This window comes from Bos taurus, chromosome 17, assembly GCF_002263795.3.
Source record: "Bos taurus isolate L1 Dominette 01449 registration number 42190680 breed Hereford chromosome 17, ARS-UCD2.0, whole genome shotgun sequence".
NCBI lineage: Eukaryota > Metazoa > Chordata > Mammalia > Artiodactyla > Bovidae > Bos > Bos taurus.
In genome coordinates, this window is record NC_037344.1 from 36,735,293 (window position 1) to 36,758,661 (window position 23,369).

The following is a 23,369-nucleotide window of genomic DNA, read 5'->3' on the forward strand; positions in this document are numbered from 1 at the left end:
AAAATTGCATATTGAGATCCAGTTTAGAAGAAGCACTTTGTACACTTTTCCTTTCCTTGTGCTCTGTCCAGAGCATGCCTTATATTCCCTACACCACAGATGCAGGACCCAAGTCTGTTTCTCGGTTTCAATTATTTAACTTTCCCTGAGGCTTCAAATTTCTTATCATGTCAAACAACATGGTGGTTTTATTTAGATTATCCCCCTAAATGTGTATAACCAAAGACATCACAATCAGTAGTTGCCAACATCTATCTGCCTCTTTAAGGAAAAAACAAAACAAAACAAAACAAAAGCTAATGGCAAGTTATAGAATATAACAATGCCAACATCAAAAACCAATATCTAGCACATTCTTTCCTCTGGGGAAATAAATTTCTGTCCCTGAGCCCAGCTGCATGAAATCCTATGCTCAGTCTTCTGCCTTGTTTTGATATACCCCTCAGAGAGAGGTGAACTCTCATCTCTCTTTCTTTCCTCTAGTGTGTATCAGATCTACTTACACCCCATGACGAGGACTTTTGTCTCCCCAAAGTATGTGGGGTTGGATGATAGGGGAGATTGGGGTTTTGATCAAATTTGCTTTTTTAGAGAAATAGAACAGAGTATCACTGTCTTCTCTCCCATATATGTGCCTTAATTACTGTATGACAAAGGTAATATGTCAATCACATTTGAAGTGTTTTTTTTGAGAACTTTTGCTTTAAAAGTATCATCTCCCTTTATTAACAACAGGTAAATGGGCATTTGGGGATTCTCCAGTGGCTCAGTGGTAAAGAATCTGCCTGCCAATGGAGGGGACATGGGTTTGACTCCGGGGTTGGGAAGATCACTTGGAGAATGTAATGGCAACCCACTCCAGTATTCTTGGCTGTGAAATTTCATGGACAGAGAAATCTGGTGGGCTATAATCCTTGAGGTCACAAAAGAGCTGGACACGATTTAGTGACTAAAAACAAATGAGCACTTTTAGTTTATTTTGTTCTGAGCTGCCCTAATATCTTTCTTGAATCTGTGCTAAATTGCCTGGATCCTATTCAGAGTGAGGCTGTAGAACTGAATGGTCTTGACCAGTAGCCAGTTTAATGTTCAGTTCAGTTCAGTCGCTCAGTAATGTCTGACTCTTTGCGACCCCATGGACTGCAGCACGCCAGGCCTCCCTGTCCCACAAACTCCTGGAGCTTACTCAAACTCATGTCCATTCAATCCATGATGTCATCCAACCATCTCATCCTCTGTCGTCCCCTTCTCCTCCCACCTTCAATCATTCCCAGAATCAGGGTCCCTTCCAATGAATCAGTTCTTTACATCAGGTAGCCAAAGTATTGAAATTTCACCTTTAGCATCAGTCCTTCCAATGAATATTCCGGGCTGATTTCCTTTAGGATGGACTGGTTGGATCTCCTTGCAGTCCAAGGGACTCTCAAGAGTCTTCTCCAACACCACAGTTCAAAAGCATCAATTCTTCAGTGCTCAGCTTTCTTTATATTCCAACTTTCACATCCATACATGACTAGTGGAAAAACCATAGCCTTGACTAGACGGACCTTTGTTGGCAAAGTAATGGCTCTGCTTTTTAGTAAGCTGTCTAGGTTGAAGAAGGCAATGGCACCCCACTCCAGTACTCTTGCCTGGCAAATCCCATGGACAGAGGAGCCTGGTAGGCTGCAGTCCATGTGGTCGCAAAGAGTCAGAGACAACTGAGCGACTTCCCTTTCACTTTTCACTTTCATGCATTGGAGAAGGAAATGGCAACCCACTCCAGTGTTCTTGCCTGGAGAATCCCAGGGATGGCGGAGCCTGGTGGGCTGCTGTCTATGGGGTTGCACAGAGTTGGACACGACTGAAGCGACTTAGCAGCAGCAGCAGGTTGATCATAACTTTTCTTTCAAGGAGCAAGCGTCTTTTAATTTCATGGCTGCAGTCACCATCTACAGTGATTTTGGAGCCCCTCCCCCCCCAAAAAAAGTCTGTCACCGTTTCCATTATTTCTTCATTTATTTGCCATGAAGTGATGGAACCAGATACCATGATCTTAATTTTCTGAATGTTGAGTTTTAAGGCAACTTTCACTCTACTCTTTCACTTTAGTTCTGTGTACTAAAGCAAAATCAAATGTTTTGGCTCTTTCTGAAGATCGGGCTGATGAGGTGTGAAACCTCACTTGTTTGTTGTTCTCAGTTCCACTGTATAAATCTAGACAAGTGTCTGAGGTTCATCTCTATCATTTGTTTCTGTTCCTTCTCTTAAACTGTCTTCTCCAACAATAAGAATTCAGTGCTCTCTGAAATCTGATGTTTATTAATGTTTGCTTCAGTAAAAATTGTCCTTGTAGCAATATGCTTTAAATTTGCATGTGTCATAGAATAATAACTCATTGCAAAAGGTTTAACAAATATAAAGTATCTTTATTTGAAACATAAAGAGGGGTTTTCCCTCAGTATTGTGTATGTGACAAGTGTGATCGGGTACTTGGCAACATAGTAATGCATTTATGGGTTTAAGGACATTTGTTATTCCTAAAACAGACCTGTAATGCTTGAATTAAAGATTTCAGGATGAAGTAACCTAAGATATGATCACATTCCTCTTGAAAGGCTGACATGTAAGAAAAGGTCTTCAGAAGAGAGAAGATTAATAATCAGTAGTTATGAAATGAATCACAGAAATCTTCCTGGTAGTTTATTCATATGTCTTTTTTTTTTTTTTTCTAATTTTATTTTATTTTTAAACTTTACATAATTGTATTAGTTTTGTCAAATATTCATATGTCTTTTTAAGTTGCTAGGGACATTGATAAAGAATTTAGGTAGACAGAAAAATTGTGAATAAAGAGATAAATACATTGGTGAAAAACGGGAACAAAGTAAGAAAGAATTACCTAGCTGAATATCCTGACATTCAAAGGATAGTTTCTATCATCCCTCCATCCATCTGTTCATCTTCTATCTATCTATCTGTTCATCTTCTATCTATCTATCTATCTATCTATCTACCCATCTATATTCTCTATCTGTTTAATGAAAGAAAACTCATTTGGGAAAAAGAAATTATCCAGATGTACCAATAGAGAACCATTTAGCTATTGACTATCTTCCTTCCATTGAGGTAGAATAGATATGAGAGAAAAATTAACTTTCAATGTTATACATATTGGACAAATGGCTTTACTAAGGAGTAATCAGATTTTCTTAAAGTCAGCATGGTGAAGAACATGTGTTCATAAGAAACATAAGGCAAAGAAAATTTTCTGATCAGAACAGGATTTCCAAAGGGTACTATGATGTGTTTGAGTTGGAAAGGAAATGAGATTGCTGCAGATTGGAAAACAAGCAATATGAGAAGATGAATTTCACAGGGTCACAGAGGTAAACCAGGGTGAATAAAGTGTCCCTTAGAGAAAGAACAACTTCTTGCATCATGGTCCCAACTATTTGCTCCTCAGGATAAGATGAGAATATACATAGGCATATTTCACTTAATAAAATGGCACCCTTGAATTTGTTAGCAATGTTAAAAGAGACATTGAAGTTTAATTATTAATCAGTTCAGTTCAGTTGCTCAGTCGCGTCTGACTCTTTGCAACCCATGAATCGCAGCACGCCAGACCTCCCTGTCCATCATCAACTCCTGGGGTTCACTCAGACTCACGTCCATCAAGTCAGTGATGCCAGCCAGCCATCTCATCCTTTGTTGTCCCCTTCTCCTCCTGCCCCCAGTCCCTCCCAGCATCAGAGTCTTTTCCAATGAGTCAACTCTTCACATGAGGTGGCCAAAGTACTGGAGTTTCAGCTTTAGCATCATTCCTTCCAAAGAAATCCAGGGCTGATCTCCTTCAGAATGGACTGGTTGGATCTCTTTGCAGTCCAAGGGACTCTCAAGAGTCTTCTCCAACACCACAGTTCAAAAGCATCAATTCTTTGGCCTCAGCCTTCTTCACAGTCCAACTCTCACATCCATACATGACCACAGGAAAAACCATAGCCTTGACTAGACGGACCTTTGTTGTCAAAGTAATGTCTCTGCTTTTCAATATGCTATCTAGGTTAGACATAAATTTCCTTTCAAGGAGTAAGGATGGGGGGGGGGGAGCTTGGGGCGGGGGGAGGTGGGAGAGAGAGAGTGCTTGACTCCTCCTTTTATGTTTTCTTCCCCCTGGGCCTGCCCTATGCAAATAGGGCTTAGCCAGGAGTGCTGTTAATTTCATGGCTACAGTCACCATCTGCAGTGATTTTGGAGCCCTAAAAAAGAAAGTCTGACACTGTTTCCACTATTTCCCCATCTATTTCCCATGAAGTGATGGGACCGGATGTCATGATCTTCGTTTTCTGAATGTTGAGCTTTAAGCCAACTTTTTCACTCTCCACTTTCACTTTCATCAAGAGGCTTTTGAGTTCCTCTTCACTTTCTGCCAAAAGGGTGGTGTCATCTGCATATCTGAGGTTATTGATATTTCTCCCGGCAATCTTGATTCCAGCTTGTGTTTCTTCCAGCCCAGCGTTTCTCATGATGTACTCTGCATATAAGTTAAATAAGCAGGGTGACAATATACAGCCTTGACATACTCCTTTTCGTATTTGGAACCAGTCTGTTGTTCCATGTCCAGTTCTAACTGTTGCTTCCTGACCTGCATACAGATTTCTCAAGAGGCAGGTCAGGTGGTCTGGTATTCCCATCTCTTTCAGAATTTTCCACAGTTTATTGTGATCCACACAGTCAAAAGCTTTGGCATAGTCAATAAAGCAGAAATAGATGTTTTTCTGGAACTGTCTTGCTTTTTTGATGATCCAGCAGATGTTGGGAATTTGATCTCTGGTTCCTCTGCCTTTTCTAAAACCAGCTTGAACATCAGGAAGTTCACAGTTCATATATTGCTGAAGCCTGGTTTGGAGAATTTTGAGCATTACTTTACTAGCGTGTGAGATGAGTGCAATTGTGCGGCAGTTTGAGCATTCTTTGGCATTGCCTTTCTTTGGGATCGGAATGAAAACTGACCATTTCCAGTCCTGTGGCCACTGCTGAGTTTTCTAAATTTGCTGGCATATTGAGTGCAGCACTTTCACAGCATCATCTTTCAGGATTTGAAATAGCTCAACTGGAATTCCATCACCTCCAATAGCTTTGTTCATAGTGATGCTTTCTAAGGCCCACTTGACTTCACATTCCAGGATGTCTGGCTCTAGGTCAGTTATTGCACCATCGTGATTATCTGGGGCATGAAGATCTTTTGTATTCTTGCCACATATTCTTGATATCTTCTGCTTCTGTTAGGTCCATACCATTTCTGTCCTTTATTGAGCACATCTTTGCATGAAATGTTCCTTTGGTATCTCTAATTTTCTTGAAGAGATCTCTAGTCTTTCCCATTCTGTTGTTTTCGTCTATTTCTTTGCATTGATCGCTGAGGAAGGCTTTCTTATCTCTTCTTGTTATTCTTTGGAACTCTGCATTCAGATGCTTATATCTTTCCTTTTCTCCTTTGCCTTTCACTTCTCTTCTTTTCACAGCTATTTGTAAGGCCTCCCCAGACAGCCATTTTGCTTTTTTGCATTTCTTTTCCACGGGGATGGTCTTGATCCCTGTCTCCTGTACAATGTCACGAACCTCATTCCGTAGTTCATCAGGCACTCTATGTTTCAGATCTAGGCCCTTAAATCTGTTTCTCACTTCCACTGTATAATCATAAGGGATTTGATTTAGGTCATACCTGAATGGTCTAGTGGTTTTCCCTACTTTCTTCAATTTAAGTCTGAATTTGGCAATAAGGAGTACATGATCTGAGCCACAGTCAGCTCCTGGTCTTGTTTTGGCTGACTGTATAGAGCTTCTCCATCTTTGGCTGCAAAAAATATAATCAATCTGATTTTGGTGTTGACCATCTGGTGATGTCTATGTGTAGAGACTTCTCTTGTGTTGTTGGAAGAGGATGTTTGCTATAAGCAGTGCATCTTCTTGACAAAACTCTATTAGTCTTTGCCCTGCTTCATTCCGTATTCCAAGGCCAAATTTGCCTGTTACTCCAGATGTTTCTTGACTTCCTACTTTTGCATCCCAGTCCCCTATAATTAATATTTAACATTAAAATTTTAAGAGCTTGTTTGAGCAAAAATCCACTCAAATCTGGCAGTGCCAAACCAGAAGTAGTTAGAAGCCCTCTGTGGAGGCGAGCTAGGAAATCTTTTACAAAGAGAAGATGGAAACAAAGTAAGGAAGGTCCAGATTGGCTGTGTTCTTGCCTGGAGAATCCCAGGGACGGGGGACCCTGGTGGGCTGCCGTCTATGGGGTCGCACAGAGTCGGACACGACTGAAGTGACTTTGCAGCAGCAGCAGCAGCAAAGCATAGTTAGTTGTTTGTGATTGGTTTGTGATAGGTTTTGATTTCATAACCTGAGGCATTTACAGGCTTAGGTGTGGGCTGGATTACATTTGCACCAAGGCATTAGAGACTCCTCAGCTTAAAATTCTCCTGGTTTAATTTAAGAACAGCCAACATTGTGCTCTTAAAGGCAAATGGTGCTAACAGCTTGGAAAATATGTCCCTCAGCCTTCTCCCCATTTCATAAAATAACCACCCATGAAATTTAAGTAAGCCAAATTATTCCCTTGTGATTCGGAGTTTAAATAAGCAGCTGTATTGAGTATATTGATTTAGCTTTTTTCTTCATTTAGATTCTGTCATCTTAATAAGCTGATTCACATTAGGAATACCTATTAGAATGAAATATTTCCCTAATGTGCACACATGCCAACTATTTATTAAAATAGTAAGAAGAACTCCTTGTTCTCAGGATTTAGATTATTATGTTATATATATATATATATTTTTTTTTTGACTTAAAAAGCCATTTGCTCAATGACTCCATGTGTGAATACATTTGCAAAATTAAATAAAAAAGGAATAAATAACACTAGATATTTTTAGCTAACAGGATGGGCATGATGCCGATGTCTTTACAGACTTTGTACGTATTCATTTTCTTTAAAACTTATTAGAACTGTTACATAGTTAATCTTTATTTTGAGTTAATCTTTATTTTGAGAGTTCTTAAGCCTAGTACAAATTTAAAGATTTTTTAAAAGGTTCTGGTGGCTAGTCAACATATTTATTTACAATGAGATTGGTAGGAATTGTTTTGCCTCATAGATAAAATACTATTTTAGTGGGAACAAACTAAACAAACAAATAAGCACTTTTTATTTGCAAACAAATAAGCACTTGTGTGGATAGAGAAGGGGATAGGTGGGGACTCTCTGGGAATACCATGGTAATTAATCCTATTCAACATTTAAAAATCCCATAAACCTGTCAGATATACAAAATAAGGCAGCAGAAACCTGGAGTCAGAACAGCATTGGCAATGCCAGTAGGTAGATCCTAGTAGAACTGGGAATTACCTTTTAAGAGCTAAGGCTTTAGTAACAATAATAACAACAATGGTTAGCATTTAACAGAGAAAGGTAAGGCCTGTAATTTTTGGTTTAGGTGCAGCTAACTGCTACAATTAAAAAAGCAATACTTTCAATTGTATCTGGAAACCATAGTAAGTAGTTTCAAATACTGTTTTGTTTTTCTTTAAGGCTGTTCCTACAATAACTTGAAAGCTAAAATGTACTGCTTTTTTTAAAAACTTAACACCATGTTTAATTTTTATCATAGCATGTTTTGACCTTTATAAATGTTCATAGTAGTATGTCTTCACCTACAATGGGAATTATTAGTAATTTAAAAAATGTTATTTTGCTTGTTTGTTTGAATTTTTATTGGTGTATAGTTGATTTATAATGCTGTGTTGCTGCCAAGTCACTTCAGTCATGTCCGACTCCGTGCGACCCCATAGACAGCAGCCCACCAGGCTCCCTGGTCCCTGGGATTCTCCAGGCAAGAACACTGAAGTGGGTTGCCATTTCCTTCTCCAATGCGTGAAAGTGAAAAGTGAAAGTCGCTCAGTGATGTCCGACTCTTAGCGACCCCATGGACTGCAGCCTACCAGGCTCCCCCGTCCATGGGATTCTCCAGCCAAGAGTACTGGAGTGGGGTGCCGTGTTAGTTCCTGTCATAAAGCAAAGTGATTCAGTTATATATATGTGTGTGTGTGTGTGTGTGTGTATATATATATAATTTTTTTCCCATTTAGGTTTTTTCCATTTAGGTTTTTATGGAGCATTAAGTAGAATTCCCTGTACTATACAGTAGATCCTTATTAGTTATCTGTTTTATATATAGTAATGTGTATGCATATGTGCTAAGTCGCTTCAGTCGTGTCCACCTCTGTGCAACCCCGTGGACTGCAGCCTGCCAGGCTCCTCTCCGTGAGGTTCTCCAAGCAAGAATATTGGACTGGGTTGCCATACACTTCTCTAGGGGATCTTCCCAACCCAGGGACTGAACCCATGTCTTTCTCATCAGCCAGGCAGTTTCTTTACTACTAGTGCCAACGAGGATGCCCTAGTAATGTATATGGTGGTGGTGGTGGTTTATTCACTAAGTTATGTCTGACTCTTGTGACCCCATGGACTATAGCCCACCAGGTTCTTCTGTCCTTGGGATTTTCCAGACAAGAATACTGGAGTGGATTGCCATTTCCTTCTCCAGGGATCTCCTTGACCCAGGGATTGAACCCAGGTCTCTTTCATTGAAGGCAATTTCATTAATGACTGAGCTAGCAGGGAAGCTCTAGTAATGAGTATATGTTAAACTAAATCTTCCAATGTGTCCCTCTTTACCCCCTTATCCCCGGTAAAGTCATAAGTTTGTTTTCTACATTGGTAACTCTATTTCTGTTTTAGATAAATTTGTTTGTACCTTTTTTTTTTTTTTAAGAGTTCTCATATAAGTGATATCATATAACATTTGTCTTTCTTTGTCTGACTTACTTCTCTCGGTATGGCAATCTCTATATTTATCCATTTTGTTGCAAGTGCTATTATTTGCTTTTATTTACAACTGAGTAATATTCCACCATATGTATATACCAAAATTTAGTTTTTAAACATATTATTTGTAGCATATTTATTTTAGAATGTCAAGGTACATTAAAAATGTTGGCACTCATGTTCAGAGAATCCCAGTGAGCCATACAGAATGCCTTGAAAATAAAATAATTTTCATCCCACCAATGATTTCATATTATTGTATTTCAACTAAACTTTAAAAATTAATATTGACCCTAATGATTTTTAAATGTCTTTTAACTAGCTAGACATGTTATAAAGCCTAAAAGAGAACTTAGAAGATGTGATATATCCATGTGATTCTTTAAATACATTTATCACAGAGTAGCATCAGTTATATATGATCAAACAACTATTATTTATAATGTTAATTATCCTCTGTCCTTTTATGTTGTTTATTTTTTTAATATGATTGGTAATCTACAATTATCTTTTTTCCCAAGTTTTCTAATAATTTGCCCCACTCATCCTTTCTAGAATATTAACTCTCTAAGAGCAGAGTGTATTTTTCTTCCTTACTAATTAATCTCCAGTCCCCAGCTCTATTTCTGGCATTTGTTGGTTGCAAAGAAAGGAAACAAAAGAATGAAGGAAGGGAGAGAGGGAGAAGGAAAGAAAGAAAGTGTACAAGAACCTGTCTGGAGAGCCAAGTAATAAAAGATCCAACCTATATATTATCACGGGAAAAACTTAAAGGCAATGCCTGGAGATGTGTATTGTTACCACAAGAGTATATTTATTTTCTGAGCCTTGGGCTTTGATGTAATTTACACATTTGTCAAGTAAAGGAGTGAATATATCTGCCTCTCTTCAACTTCATAAATGTGATGGGTTTTCTTTAAAATAGAGGATCACTGAGCTCTAAGTCAGTACTAAGACCTTGTGATTCTGACACGTTCATGATTAGTTTGAGAAAAATAGTTTGCAAAGGATGAAGGAGAGCTCATGTTACTTGAACGTATTATCAAGTAGAAAAAAATATGCACAACCTGAGAGTTATTAGTTAGGTTTTATTTAGGACAAAATGAAGACTATAGACTGGGAGACAGCATTTCAGATAGCTCTCAGAAACTAGTCCAAAAAATAGGGGGAGGGACAGTGCATGTGATTTTGGTGAAGGTGGAGTACATGCAATCAAACACATGTTGTTTTTCAGAAGGTTTCTACTAATCTCATGAAGATTACTGCTAGTTATGAAGTGGGGGTATCACCGTGAAGGATTTTAGTGTTTTTCTAAATAGGAAGAGATTCAAGAATTGGGCTAATAAAATCTTCTCCTGAATAATCTCTGACTGAAGACCTGTTCTGCCAGTTTTGTCCAGAGCACAGAGTGCCTCATTCCTAATCTCTGCCCTGAATTCCTTTAAGGGTGTGTTATAGGTCAGCAGCAGCTGCAGAGGCTAAAGTTTTAACCTTGTAGAGGCAGATGGCAATTGCCAATTTGTATTTGGCAAAGTTAATAGTATATTTCTTTTAAGTCCATCATTTCTCCTGTTGTAGCCATGCATTCTGGGAAACAAACTCACTCAGAAGGACAATGCAGATGGTGGAGTGCAGTTTATTACATTTGCGGGCCCAAGGCAGAGTTTCCTCTTAACCAAGGACCCCGACCAGTTTTTGTGAAAACCTTATATACCCTAAGTGTACTTGCCCAAACCCACGCCCCAAATTCCGTGAAACTAGTCTGAACAAAGGAAAAAGAAAGACACAAAAAAGTTCAGTTAAATTCAGTCGCTCAGTCGAGTCTGACTCTTTGCAACCCCATGACTCACAGCAAGCCAGGCCTCCCTATCCATCACCATCTCCCAGAGTTCATTCGAACTCACATCCTTCGAGTTGGTGATGCCATCCAGCCATCTCATCCCCTGTCGCCCCCTCTTCCTCCTGCCCCCAATCCCTCCCAGAATCAGAGTCTTTTCCAATGAGTCAACTCTTCGCATGAGGTGGCCAAAGCACTGGAGTTTCATTCAGCTTTAGCATCATTCCTTCCAAAGAACACCCAGGGCTAATCTCCTTTAGAATGGACTTGTTGGATCTCCTTGCAGTCCAAGGGACTCTCAAGAGTCTTCTCCAACACCACAGTTCAAAAGCATCAATTCTTTAACACTTAGCTTTCTTCACAGTCCAACTCTTGCATAGACACATGACCACTGGAAAAATCATAGCCTTGACTAGATGGCCCTTTGTGGGCAAAGTAATGTCTCTGCTTTTCAATATGCTATCTAGGTTGGTCATAATTTTTTTTCCAAGGAGTAAGCATCTTTTAATTTCATGGCTGCAGTCACCATTTGCAGTGATTCTGGAGCCCAGAAAAAGAAAGTCTGACACTGTTTCCACTCTTTCCCCATCTATTTCCCATGAAGTGATGGGACCAGATGCCATGATCTTCGTTTTCTGAATGTTGAGCTTTAAGCCAACTTTTTCACTCTCCTCTTTCACTTTCATCAAGAGGCTTTTTAGTTCCTCTTCACTTTCTGCCATAAGGGTGGTATCATCTCCGTATCTGAGGTTTTTGATATTTCTCCCGGCAATCTTGATTCCAGCTTGTGTTTCTTCCAGCCCAGCGTTTCTCATGATGTACTCTGCATAGAAGTTAAATAAGCAGGGTGACAATATACAGCCTTGATGTACTGCTTTTCCTATTTGGAACCAGTCTGTTGTTCCATATCCAGTTCTCACCGTTGCTTCCTGACCTGCATATAGGTTTCTCAAGAGGCAGATCAGATGGTCTGGTATTCCCATCTTTTTCAGAATTTTCCACACTTTATTGTGATCCACACAGTCAAAGGACTTGGCATAGTCAAGAAAGCACAAATAGATGTTTTTCTGGAACTCTCTTGCTTTTTCCATGATCCAGCAGATGTTGGCAATTTGATCTCTGGTTCCACTGCCTTTTCTAAAACCAGCTTGAACATCTGGAAATTCACAGTTCACGTATTGCTGAAGCCTGGCTTGGAGAATTTTGAGCATTACTTTACTAGCGTGTGAGATGAGTGCAATTGTGCAGTAGTTGAGCATTCTTTGGCATTGCTTTTCTTTGGGATTGGAATAAAAACTGACCTTTTCTAGTCCTGTGGCCACTGCTGAGTTTTCCAAATTTGCTGGCATATTGAGTGCAGCACTTTCAGAGCATCATCTTTCAGGATTTGAAATAGCTCAACTGGAATTCCATCACCTCCCCTAGCTTTGTTCGTAATGATGCTTTTTAAGGCCCACTTGACTTTACATTCCAAGATGTCTGGTTCTAGGTGAGTGATCATACCATCGTGATTATCTTGGTCATGAAGATCTTTTTTGTACAGTTTTTCTGGGTCTAATCCTTGATTTATATGCCTTAAACCTGGGTAGTCAACCGTGGACAATTATCAATAGAGTTGTGGTCATTCTCTAAGAAGTGTAATAGAATGTATGATTCTATTTGGTTACACAGATAATTAGGGTATTCTTTTAGGTGATGGAGAGCCCTGGGGCTCTTCCTTCGGGGGCCTGGTTTCCCAGTTGGTATGTCGTTTCCATAGATACTGGGCATATAACTCAAAGTCCACAGTCCTGCCCAAGTTGGAGTCCTGCTCTCAAGATAGATAGAGCCTGTTCTATCTCCTCCTTCACTCCTGTTCCACTAAGGAGAGTAAAGAAAAGAAACAAAACTGGAAGATTTCACTCCTCTCTCTGATCTCCTACACAAATAGTCTCATCAGCATGACTCAAGACCACCAAAATCACATGCACTGTATCTCTTGCATGAAAGTTAATATAATAACTTTGGATTTCCAAATCATGCCTTATCCCCAGAAATCTAATACCCATATATCTCACAGCAGGAGACAACCCTCTACATCTGCCTCTGGCATTTTCTATTTCTCTTTCCAGTTCTTGTTGATCATCTGAGATACTGCATATTTTATAAGCATTTCTCAGAATTATTGTGTTTTGTTTCCAGACCACTGTGGGCTTCCCTTGTGGCTCAGCTATTAAAGAATCTGCCTGCAATGAGGGAGACCTGGGTTCCATCCCTGGGTTGGGAATATCCCCTAGAGAAGGGATAGGCTTCCCACTCCGGTATTCTGGCCTGGAGAATTCCTTGGACTCTATAGTTGGACGTGACTGAGCGACTTTCATTTCCAGACCACTACAGTCAAATGAATATTATAATAATGCAAGTTACATGAATTTTTATTTCCTAATGAGTATATAGCTCAGTTGGTAAAAATGTGCCTGCAATGCAGGAGACCCCAGTTAGATTGCTGAGTCAGGAAGATCCCCTGGAGAAGGGATAGGCTACCCACTCCAGTATTCTTGGGCTTCCTTTGTGGCTCAGCTGGTAAAGAATCTACTTGCAATGCAGAAGACCTGGGTTCAATCCCTGGGTTGGGAAGATCCCCTGGAGAAGGGAAAAGCTACCCACTCCAGTATTCTGGCCTGGAGAATACCGTGGACTATACAGTCCGTGGGGTTGCAAAGAGTTGGACATGACTAAGCGACTTTCACTTTCAGTGAGTAAAAAAGTTACATTTTCACTACACAATATTCTATTAAATGTGCAATAACATTATATATAAGGGCATCCCTGGTGACTCAGATGGTAAAGAATTCACCTGTAATGCAGGAGACCTGGGTTCAATCCCTGGGTGGGAAGATCCCCTGGAGAAGGGACAGCTACCCACTCCAGTGTTCTTGCCTGGAGAATTCCATGGACAGAGAAGCCTGGCAGGCTACAGTCGATGGGGTCACAATTATTCGGACATGACTGAGTGACTTTCACTTCACTTCACTTCATTACATATAAAGAAATAATGTACTTATCCTAATTAAAATATATTTTAAAATGACAGTATGTTCAGTGAATCTGGCTTTGCCAGTAGTCTCTATGTCAGATGTAACACATGCATTTTGAAGAGGTTAGACTGGAAAGGTTTTAGAACCAGAGCCAGACAATAAATGAAATAAATGTCCTACAAATTTGAATTCCCAGTGCCAGAGTGCTTAATGTATTACTGCTTCTATCTTATTTTACATTTTCTTCTCAACAGTCAAACACACAGCTCTTTAAGGCTATCAGAACCCAGAATATCTAAAGCAATTTTCCCATGATGGTTAAAAGGTCACAAGATAATAACTCCTACATTGAAACACCTCACACCATGCCAAATCTCCCATCAGGAAACAAAGGAGAAACATGCTTACCAGGAAGCATGTCTTAAGTAAGCTATTTCATTGAACAGACATGGAATAAATGAGGAAAATATATATTAAACAATGGATTTATGAAGGGATGAATCACTTAACCCCTCTATCATAGCAGGCCAAATATCACTGAACAGCTATATATATATATGTAATCTCACTAGCCAGGACCATGCACTTTTCTAAAGCACATTCCTTAAAACAGTATATCCAGCTTGAGTTGTATCATCATGATCGAATCAAGATCAAATCAAAAGCAAGCTAGTCTTATGCCAAAATCAGTATTAAGGAAAAGGATAGACATCTGTTCTCTTGGTTTATACACAATTTACCTTGAATAAAATATTAGAACAGAAATTAATATGAGACAATGATGAAAGCTTCTCTTCCAACTTTCTGTTCCATCATTTCACAAAGTATGTGAATTAAAGCCAGCAAAAATAGTATTAAAGTATCTGACCAGATTCCATTATCACTGCATCCTAAAAACTACTGTGGTGCTGGCCCCACAGGTCTTTAGAAAGAGCACAGTGAGGTAAGATCAAAAACACTGCCCCTCTGCCACCTGGGAAAAGGCTTTTCTCATCAACTAACAAACAACAGATGGAGAGTGGCTGAGAGCTTGGTTGCTTTCTAAACAGAAAAGCAGTATTTGTTTTCCCATTAGGCTTATAGGAGAAATAGCTCTAGCCATTAAGTAGTTTTGTTAATCCCTCCAGCTGGACTGTGCGAAAGCCAAGGACTTTACCACTCACTATCAACCATATCTATTTATATGGAAAGCAGATAAATCACTCACATTTTTCCTCCTCTAAGGCAGTAAATGCCAGCTTAGCCAATGAAATTTGAATACAGTAAATAAGAATAGAGAGCACATGATGTTGTGAAAGCTATATTTAGCAGTGCAAACACTGTCATTGCGTGTCACCACTCAGGTGACAGGGGTAGGAGCTTCTAGTGATGCATAGGCTAAGCTCCATCCTCAGAGCTGTCTCTGCAGCTCATCCTCATGCAGGCATGACAACTTTTAACACTAGGGTGTTCCATAAAAGAGTTAAAAATAGCTCATTAAAATAGACATTATTATCACCAATCTGCCATTGTTATGACAAAGTCTCAATCTTTCAAACTATATGTAACCATAATATACACAAGCTGGTGTGGAAAACTCCAATGAATTTTTATAATTAGAAGCACATTTGTGTATATATAAATCATTATTTTTAACATTAAATGATTATGTCTGAGTGTATACTATATGTGTTTCACTTGACTAAAACTGTTTTTATATATATATATATGCATATTTGTATTTATAATCTGCACACCAACCAGGAGAAGTAGAGGTTGCTATCATTAATTTCTTAGTGAGAAAAGGTTGAGTGACTTGCCAGAAATTATAGAGCTATTATGTAGCCTTGGCATGGTCTAAACCCAAAGCTGGCTGACTTCAAAGCTTGTGTTTCCTGATTGCACCAACTTTAACAAAACGTACACGGTAAAGCAAACCTCCAAGCAATGTGAACCACTCCCTCTGTGGACAAATATGAAAGACTGTTGGACACAGGCATGCAGCTACCTGGGGAAAAGGAATGTTTGAAAAATCTTGGGGAGCCCTTTTACCAGACAAGCTACAGTCAAAATCAGTAGAATCTTAAAACAGCTACTGCCACAGTCCAAGGAACAGAGCACAGAGCAGAAAAGCATTTTGGCGATTTTTCTCACCCGTGCTTGGGTAGATTCCCATCATCAATTGGTGCATTAATTCTAACTGGCTCCTGGAAACAGTAATTTGCTTAATAGCTCCTTTGTGATCCAGGGAGTTAGTTCAGAATCCCAAATGGCTTCACTTCCAGCTTGGGAGGATGTTAGACAAAAGAGAGAAAAAAAAAAAATCTAACTTCATTTTTCACAAATAATAGGAAGATGAAAATTGGAACAAGCTACTGACTATTTTTGTTGGGAAAGAGCTGTTCCATTTTGACATGGGTCACTGAGACTTAGGAGGCAATTTTCATGTAGAAGTAAAGTAACTCCTTGAGTCAATGTAAGTAAAGCAAAGTAAATGAGTAAAATACAAAAATGCCCCTTTAATGTTCAAGTTTTCTGGGTCCTACTGGGAGATTTTTGTATTAGAACTTTCAGGCTAAATTCTAAGTATCTGTCTGAGTGTCAAAATAAACTAAGTCAAATTTATAATTTTATGTCATTGAAACACTTGAAAATAAATGTCCAGTAACTGAAAACCCAGGTTTCCTATAAGTTCAGTTCTTTGCTCAAGTGTAGACTTAAATTACCTATAGAAATGTTAAGACACTGATATAATTGCATGATTTTAATTTTCTTTTCAGGTGATAAAACAGGAAGAACTTGGCAAGGACCTTTCTGATTGTACTTTGTATGATCTACTGAAATATGATGATTTTAACTCAGACAAGCACCTGGCTCTTGAAGAATTTTATAGAACATTCCGTGAGTATAAGATTCGTTTTCTAATTCCTCTTTTTTCTTTTCCTGATTCATTACCCAATATGATGTGTTTGCTTGATCTCAAAGTACAAGCTGCTACTGAAGAGAAGTGATACAACTGATAAAATTTAAGGGTTTGGCTCTATTGAAAAGAATGTAAGAGGTAAGGGATTTAATATTCTAAAATAAAGAGCTAGAAATATTCAGTAGCCCTTGCTATCAGTTCTTGATTCTAGTTTAGCTATTAATTCCACAATGCTATTTCCAAGGTTATTTTAGACCAGGAACAGTACTTCATTGTTTGTCACTGCTTATCAAAAGCAATTTAATTATTTACACAGTGACTCTTTTACCTTATAGGTAAAATAAAGTTGTTTAATAGTTTACATATATGATAACAAAATTAGCATATGAATGAAAATTTATATTTACGTTAAGATACTTTAGAATGAATGATATATGTATAAATGCTTTAAGACTTCTTCAAATTGAATGTTTATACTTTGTATTGCAAAATTGTAAAGATGATTTTGTTTTAAAAAGCTACATGCCAGGTTATTCTTTAAAAATAATTCCAAAGAAAAAAAACTAGGAGACAGAAAAACAGAAAGGAATGTTTTCAGAGTGTGTGTTAAAAAAAAAAGGTGGGGGGGGAAATCATTAAATAAACTGGTTGGTATTTGAAAATCACAAAGTAATCTAAGTTAAAGGGCATTTTAGATAAATAGATTGTCTTTAATATTTTTATATGTATTCACATATGTATGGCTTTCCAAATATATACACATGTATTTTTTTTCCAAAAAGACAGGAAATAGACTGTGTTTCATATAAAAAGATCATGTTTGAATTATGCCTGTCATACATCAGCTGTCTGATATTGGAAAAAATTACTTAAATCTCTAAAAATTCATATGAATAATGATAGTAATTATCACATCATTTTACATTAAACATTGGTTATATTTTATGTGGTATTTGATACTAGCAAAGTAATAAATATGAAAGAGTTGCAGGTTATAAAGCTTTAAGGCAAGAAGTTAGTATGCTCTTCAGATTTAATTAAGCTGTATCTCCACTTTAAATTGCAAGCATAATACAAGATGGGATATTTCAGTAAACATTTCATCCTTTAAAGGTGTGTACAACTTTTCAAAGGTAAGAAGAGAGCAGCATTATCATTGGAAGATTATATGAAGAAACTGAAACATGAGAAATTAAGAATTAAGTGGCTGAATTTATAATTGAATCTATAGTTAAGAAGTCTATGTGTTTGTCATTGAACTTCACTCTGTAGCAAGCATTCTTTTGTATGCTTTAGGATAACAGGAATACTGTGGTTTATCAGGAAAACATATTATATTATAAAAAATCACATTATATTATGTTATACCAAATCATTTAAGATAGAAGGAGATAAATGTCATAGAAAGTCCTACACAAAATATTAAGTGAATTAAGAATATAATCTCCCCCTTGGGGAATCAAGGAGAGGTGGTAGAGGTAGTAATAATTGAATGAGTCTTCAGGATGAGTGGATTTGGTCTTTGTTGGATGAAAGACGGAAGATGGACAAACAGAATAGTGTCAGAGAGGAAGAAGTGTTCCACGACCCTTCTAGACTTCTCTGACTGGCCTAAGGATCAAGTTGTCATGAGGCATATTAGCAGGAGAAAATCAAACAAAGTTTAATAATGTATATAAATGGGAGAGACCCAGGAAAACCAAAACCGTCACCTTAAGTAGTAAAACCCTTACCTTAAGTACTGTCCTCAATGACTGAAACCCTTACCTTAAATGACTGAAAACCTCACCTTGAGTACCATCCTCAGCTAAAGACAAAAGAGGACTTCAGAGGGCAGGAAGGCAATTTTCAGACAAATGAAAAAGCAGATGTTTGGTAAACAAATGTTTGCTGGGCCCTGCAGAGAAAATAGAACATAGGAATTTTAACAAATAGAGATTTGCTAAGTTCCTCCCTGTCCACACCTAGTTCACATTATAGTTAGCCTACAGTGACAGCTCCCTTCCTGGAACAGGTCTTCTATCTGCTTTCTTTTAGGCAGTTAGGGGGAAAATTGAAATTTACTGTCTCAGTCTTTTGGGCTTTGATTGTCTCTTTAGTACACAAGTAGTATGTATACTAAAGAGACATTTTAGGGTGTCAAGTGTGCTTCCTATAGTGGCATAAATAAAATCTCAGCTGCATGATATACCACAGTATTTAGAGAAAGTCTATGAACTATTATTACTATTTTACTAACTTATTTTATTAAACAGGGAGTCTAATCTAACAACTACTATTCCACACTCTCATAATATTAAGACACTGGGATTTGGCTAAATAAAAGTACTTGAAATTTGTAGCAATAGCAGGCAACATTTTTAATGGTATACAAACTATCAAGTGTGAATAAGAGAATTAAATATGTTTCTATAGGATTTTTATTTGAAATGTAGTTATTGTTGATGGTGGAAAAGTGGAGCTAGAAAATGACAAAACAATGAAAATAAAATGTGAATAACATATTATTTTTGTGATAACATGGCGAAGACTGAATAGTGATCCCTAGCAATATCAATCAGAGAAAGCAATGGCACCCCACTTCAGTACTCTTGCCTGGAAAATCCCATGGAAGGAGGAGCCTGGTAGGCTGCAGTCCATGGGGTCGCTAAGAGTCGGACACAACTGAACGACTTCACTTTCACTTTTCACTTTCATGCATTGGAGAAGGAACTGGCAACCCACTCCAGTGTTCTTGCCTGGAGAATCCCAGGGACGGCGGTGCCTGGTAGGCTGCCGTCTATGAGGTCGCACAGAGTAGGACACGACTGAAGCGACTTAGCAGTAGCAGCAGCAGCAGCAGCAGCAATATTACTACATAAGAATCTTCTCAAGAATACTACTATCTGGCCCCTATGAAGGGGAAAATATGATACTGTGTTTGAGAGATGATTTGAGGCTGCTAAGGAAGGCAAGGTAGTCAGTATATTGTAAAGATAAATAAAATTATGCAATTTAGAAATCTGAAGCATTAGTATAAGCATTCGATAGAGACATAGTGAAACATGGTTTATAAAGGAACAATTGGGCACTAGGAACAATTGAATTTGGATAGAAGAAAATCTATATGATTCTGTTGATTGCTGGAAGGTAATATGGTGTCAATTTTACAGAAATTATTTATATGAAATACCATGAAATTGAATGAATATCATTAATAATTCTGCTATTAGGTGAAAATTGTGTCTAATACAAAAGGTTTACATTTTAAATATTTTTGAACCATAAAGAGATAATGGGTAATGCAAGCACTTGGCAATTGGCAATCAAATTATGAGCTTTTATAATTTTGAATCATCACAAAACATTTTCTTAACTATGATAAAATTATTTTAACAATCAGTTGGAAAAGATAATGTTTTTCTAAGTAATTCTAGAATTATCTGGAGTGTTTTAATATTCCTTGTGGTTTAACCAAGAAATTTTCCATATAGTTTTACATTTTTAGTGTTTCAACCTTATTAAACAGGGCAACCAGTTCTATAATGACTTCTTGGAGAGAGCAAAACTAACTTGTATGGATTGTCTGTATCAGCAAGGCATTTATATGTGAGTAGGAAACATATGCGGAAAAGGCAATGGCACCCCACTCCAGTACTCGTGCCTGTAAAATCCCATGGATGGAGGAGCCTGGTAGGCTGCAGTCCATGTGGTCGCTAGGAGTCGGACACGACTGAGCGACTTCCCTTTCAATTTTCACTTTCCACTTTCATGCATTGGAGAAGGAAATGGCAACCCACTCCAGTGTTGTTGCCTAGAGAATCCCAGGGACGGGGGAGCCTGGTGGGCTGCTGTCTCTGGGGTCACACAGAGTTGGACATTACTGAAGCGACTTAGCAGCAGCAGCAGCAGCAGCAGGAAACATATGCCTATTTTTTTTTCTCTCCTTCTGTTTTAATACAACTAAACCCACCTCAGTTTTGTGACAGGATTTGTGTAATGACATGATTTTAAAAAGTAATTCTATTTAAAATATTAATATTATGAATAAAAATGTATAAAAATAGTGAAAAGGCAATCCATTTTAAAATTATGTACTAAGTACCTATGTGTATGCTCTGCTATGCTAAGTTGCTTCAGTTGTGTCCGACTCTGTGCGACCCCATAGACAGCAGCCCATTAGGCTCCTCTGTCCCTGGGATTCTCCAGGCAAGAATACTGGAGTGGGTTGCCATTTCCTTCTCCAAAGCATGAAAGTAAAAAGTGAAAGTGAAGTCGCTCAGTCGTGTCCGACTCTTAGCGACCCCATGGACTGCAGCCTACCAGGCTCCTCCGTCCATGGATTTTCCAGGCAAGAGTACTGGAGTGGGGTGCCATTGCCTTCTCTGACCTATGTGTATAGAGTGCTGTATTAGTTAAAGTAACTTGAAAAAGATGTTTTCTTTCCCTGAGGGATACATCATCTCAGACAATGATAAAAATGACAGATGAAGGAAGGGTAAATACTAATCATTTTTCATACATAGAATTCATTCCCTCAGATAGTTTCTAAAACGAAAGCACAGAAAACTAAAAAGTCCCTGAATGAATATCCAAGAGAAAAAACTAAGGCCAGAGAAGTTAAATTTATCTTTATCCACTCATTATTTAACTGCTGGATATAAGGATAGATAGAATTCTTGAATTCCAGTTAATAAACTGCTATCATATAAAATGGGAAAAAGTTTGCAAAGCAAGTAGGTAAATGTTAATGGTAAAGAAAAAAAGCCAGCACATCATCAAGTGTTATTACATTATATTAGAGTGTTGTTTTCACACTTATAAAGTTTTTCATAATTTTTTTTCCATTTTGGATAAGATGAATTATTTTATTATTTCCTAATAAGCATTATGTGACATTCTTAATTTCTCTCCAGTGTTTTTGACATTAGTAAAAAATCCTTTGAGTTTTCTAAGATACCTAAATCCCTCACTCTCACTGCAAGTATCAAATATCTTAAATCATGCTTTCTTTGGTTAACAAACTTGGAAATATGTGTAATGGGATCCAATAAATACTAAGTGAGGTCAGACATAGTTTTGAATACTTAGAGGAAATACTAAACCTTCTTTTCAAATTGTGGGCACCCTGCATCCCTGCATTTTGTTGTCTCAAGAGTAAAATGTGTAGATTTTCAGTGTAAAGAGTGCTTAGAATTAAAAACAGATAGTATTTTTATTAACTATAAGGACTTGTACTGGCATATAGAGACAGTACAACTGAAAATCAACTGAAAACCAACTGAAAATCAAAATACAATGTTTGATTAAGTTTGACTTGCCTTGAAATATATGTTTTTGCTTCAAATCCATAGGTAAGTGCAAGTAATTCACCATCAGACAATATGATCACACACAGAATTTCAGAAATGATGTTTAAATAAATGTTTATATATATTTAGTTTTGCGCATTCAGTTGGGATAATAAAGTGAAATTATATGACTATTAATTTTAGGAAATACTCATTTTCATTTGGACATTCTAGATTGCCCAAATTAGTGCAGTTGTCTACCCCCTAAATATATATTTGTTTTGGAAATGCTTTTCAAGTACTTAATTTCCTAAGTTAAACTATATAGTGCTTTGATTTAAAATTGTATGGAGTGAGGAGTTTGTGTAATTCTGACATTCTTGAAATTCTATTAAATAAGTATGAGTTGTAGTTCCCTAAGCCATTTACATACACTTTAAGACATGTATGTGTTCTAGTGATTACAGGTCTAATGTCACCCTTAAATATATCTTTATTCAATTCAGAACAATCTCTATGTGGAAGGATCTACAGGAAGATATTTTTCTACTATGCATAAAGTAATTTGGTTTTTGCAAGCCTAATGCATCAATTGTGAGATTTATATTGAAACTAATTGTACAATATCTGTCTCTCATTTTTAAAAAAGAATAATTAGGATTCTAAATTTTTTTTAAATGCAAGAGTTACTTTAAATCACCTAAGTCTTCATGATTATATGTGAAAGGCTTCTTAATGGAGTATAGATTTGATAGTGACATTATAAGGAAAAGAAAATTTATTTTTCTAGGAAATCACAGTTGCTGCAATAAAATGTTAATTATCAGAACCATCTAATAATTCAAGCAATGAAATATAAGTATCATATTAACATTCATTGACATTACATCATTAGTATATGAAAGTTCTTTATTTGAGAAAAATAGCTGAATTTAGTGACCAATTAAGAATGTTGAAGCATGTGAAAGTGATGGAGACAGGACTAGAAGAGCAGTAGCAATAATGTAAGGATGTGTCCGTATTTGGAAAATAGCTTACAAGTAGAATTAGCTGGATTAGATGAGTGATTACATACACATGGGAGGGAGAGGATAGGGTCAAGGATAATGTCAAATTATCTAGTTTGCATACAAAGCTAAATAATGATGCTACTCATTAAGTTAGGAAGCACAGGAAAAGAAACAAGTTTGGGGAGTATATCTAGTTAAATTTTAGACATATTGGCATATTCAAATAGAAACTTTTAGTTGGAGAATCAGGTGGCCCAGAGTCAGGTGAGAGCTATGGTCACAAGGAGAGACATAGAGCATGTAGTTAAAATTTGATTCTGTGGCAAGGATGGAGGTATTCAAGGTAAGTACAGGAAGTCCCCTTCATGAACAAGTTCCATGCCAAGAGCTGATTCATAAGTCTAATTTGTTCATAAATCCAACAAAGTTAGCCTAGCTACCCAACTAACACAATCAGC

At 37.6% G+C, this 23,369-nt stretch overlaps 1 protein-coding gene across 2 annotated transcripts in view; it reads left to right on the forward strand.

Annotated features, from left to right (window-relative positions):
* Nucleotides 1–23,369, forward strand: part of FSTL5 (follistatin like 5) — a 930,240-nt gene that overhangs the window by 474,478 nt on the left and 432,393 nt on the right. For both annotated transcript variants that reach the window (XM_024977492.2, NM_001206863.1), the window contains one exon: nt 16,489–16,609. In XM_024977492.2, the coding sequence (XP_024833260.1) occupies nt 16,489–16,609 (121 nt within the window). The remainder of the gene's footprint in view (nt 1–16,488; nt 16,610–23,369) is intronic.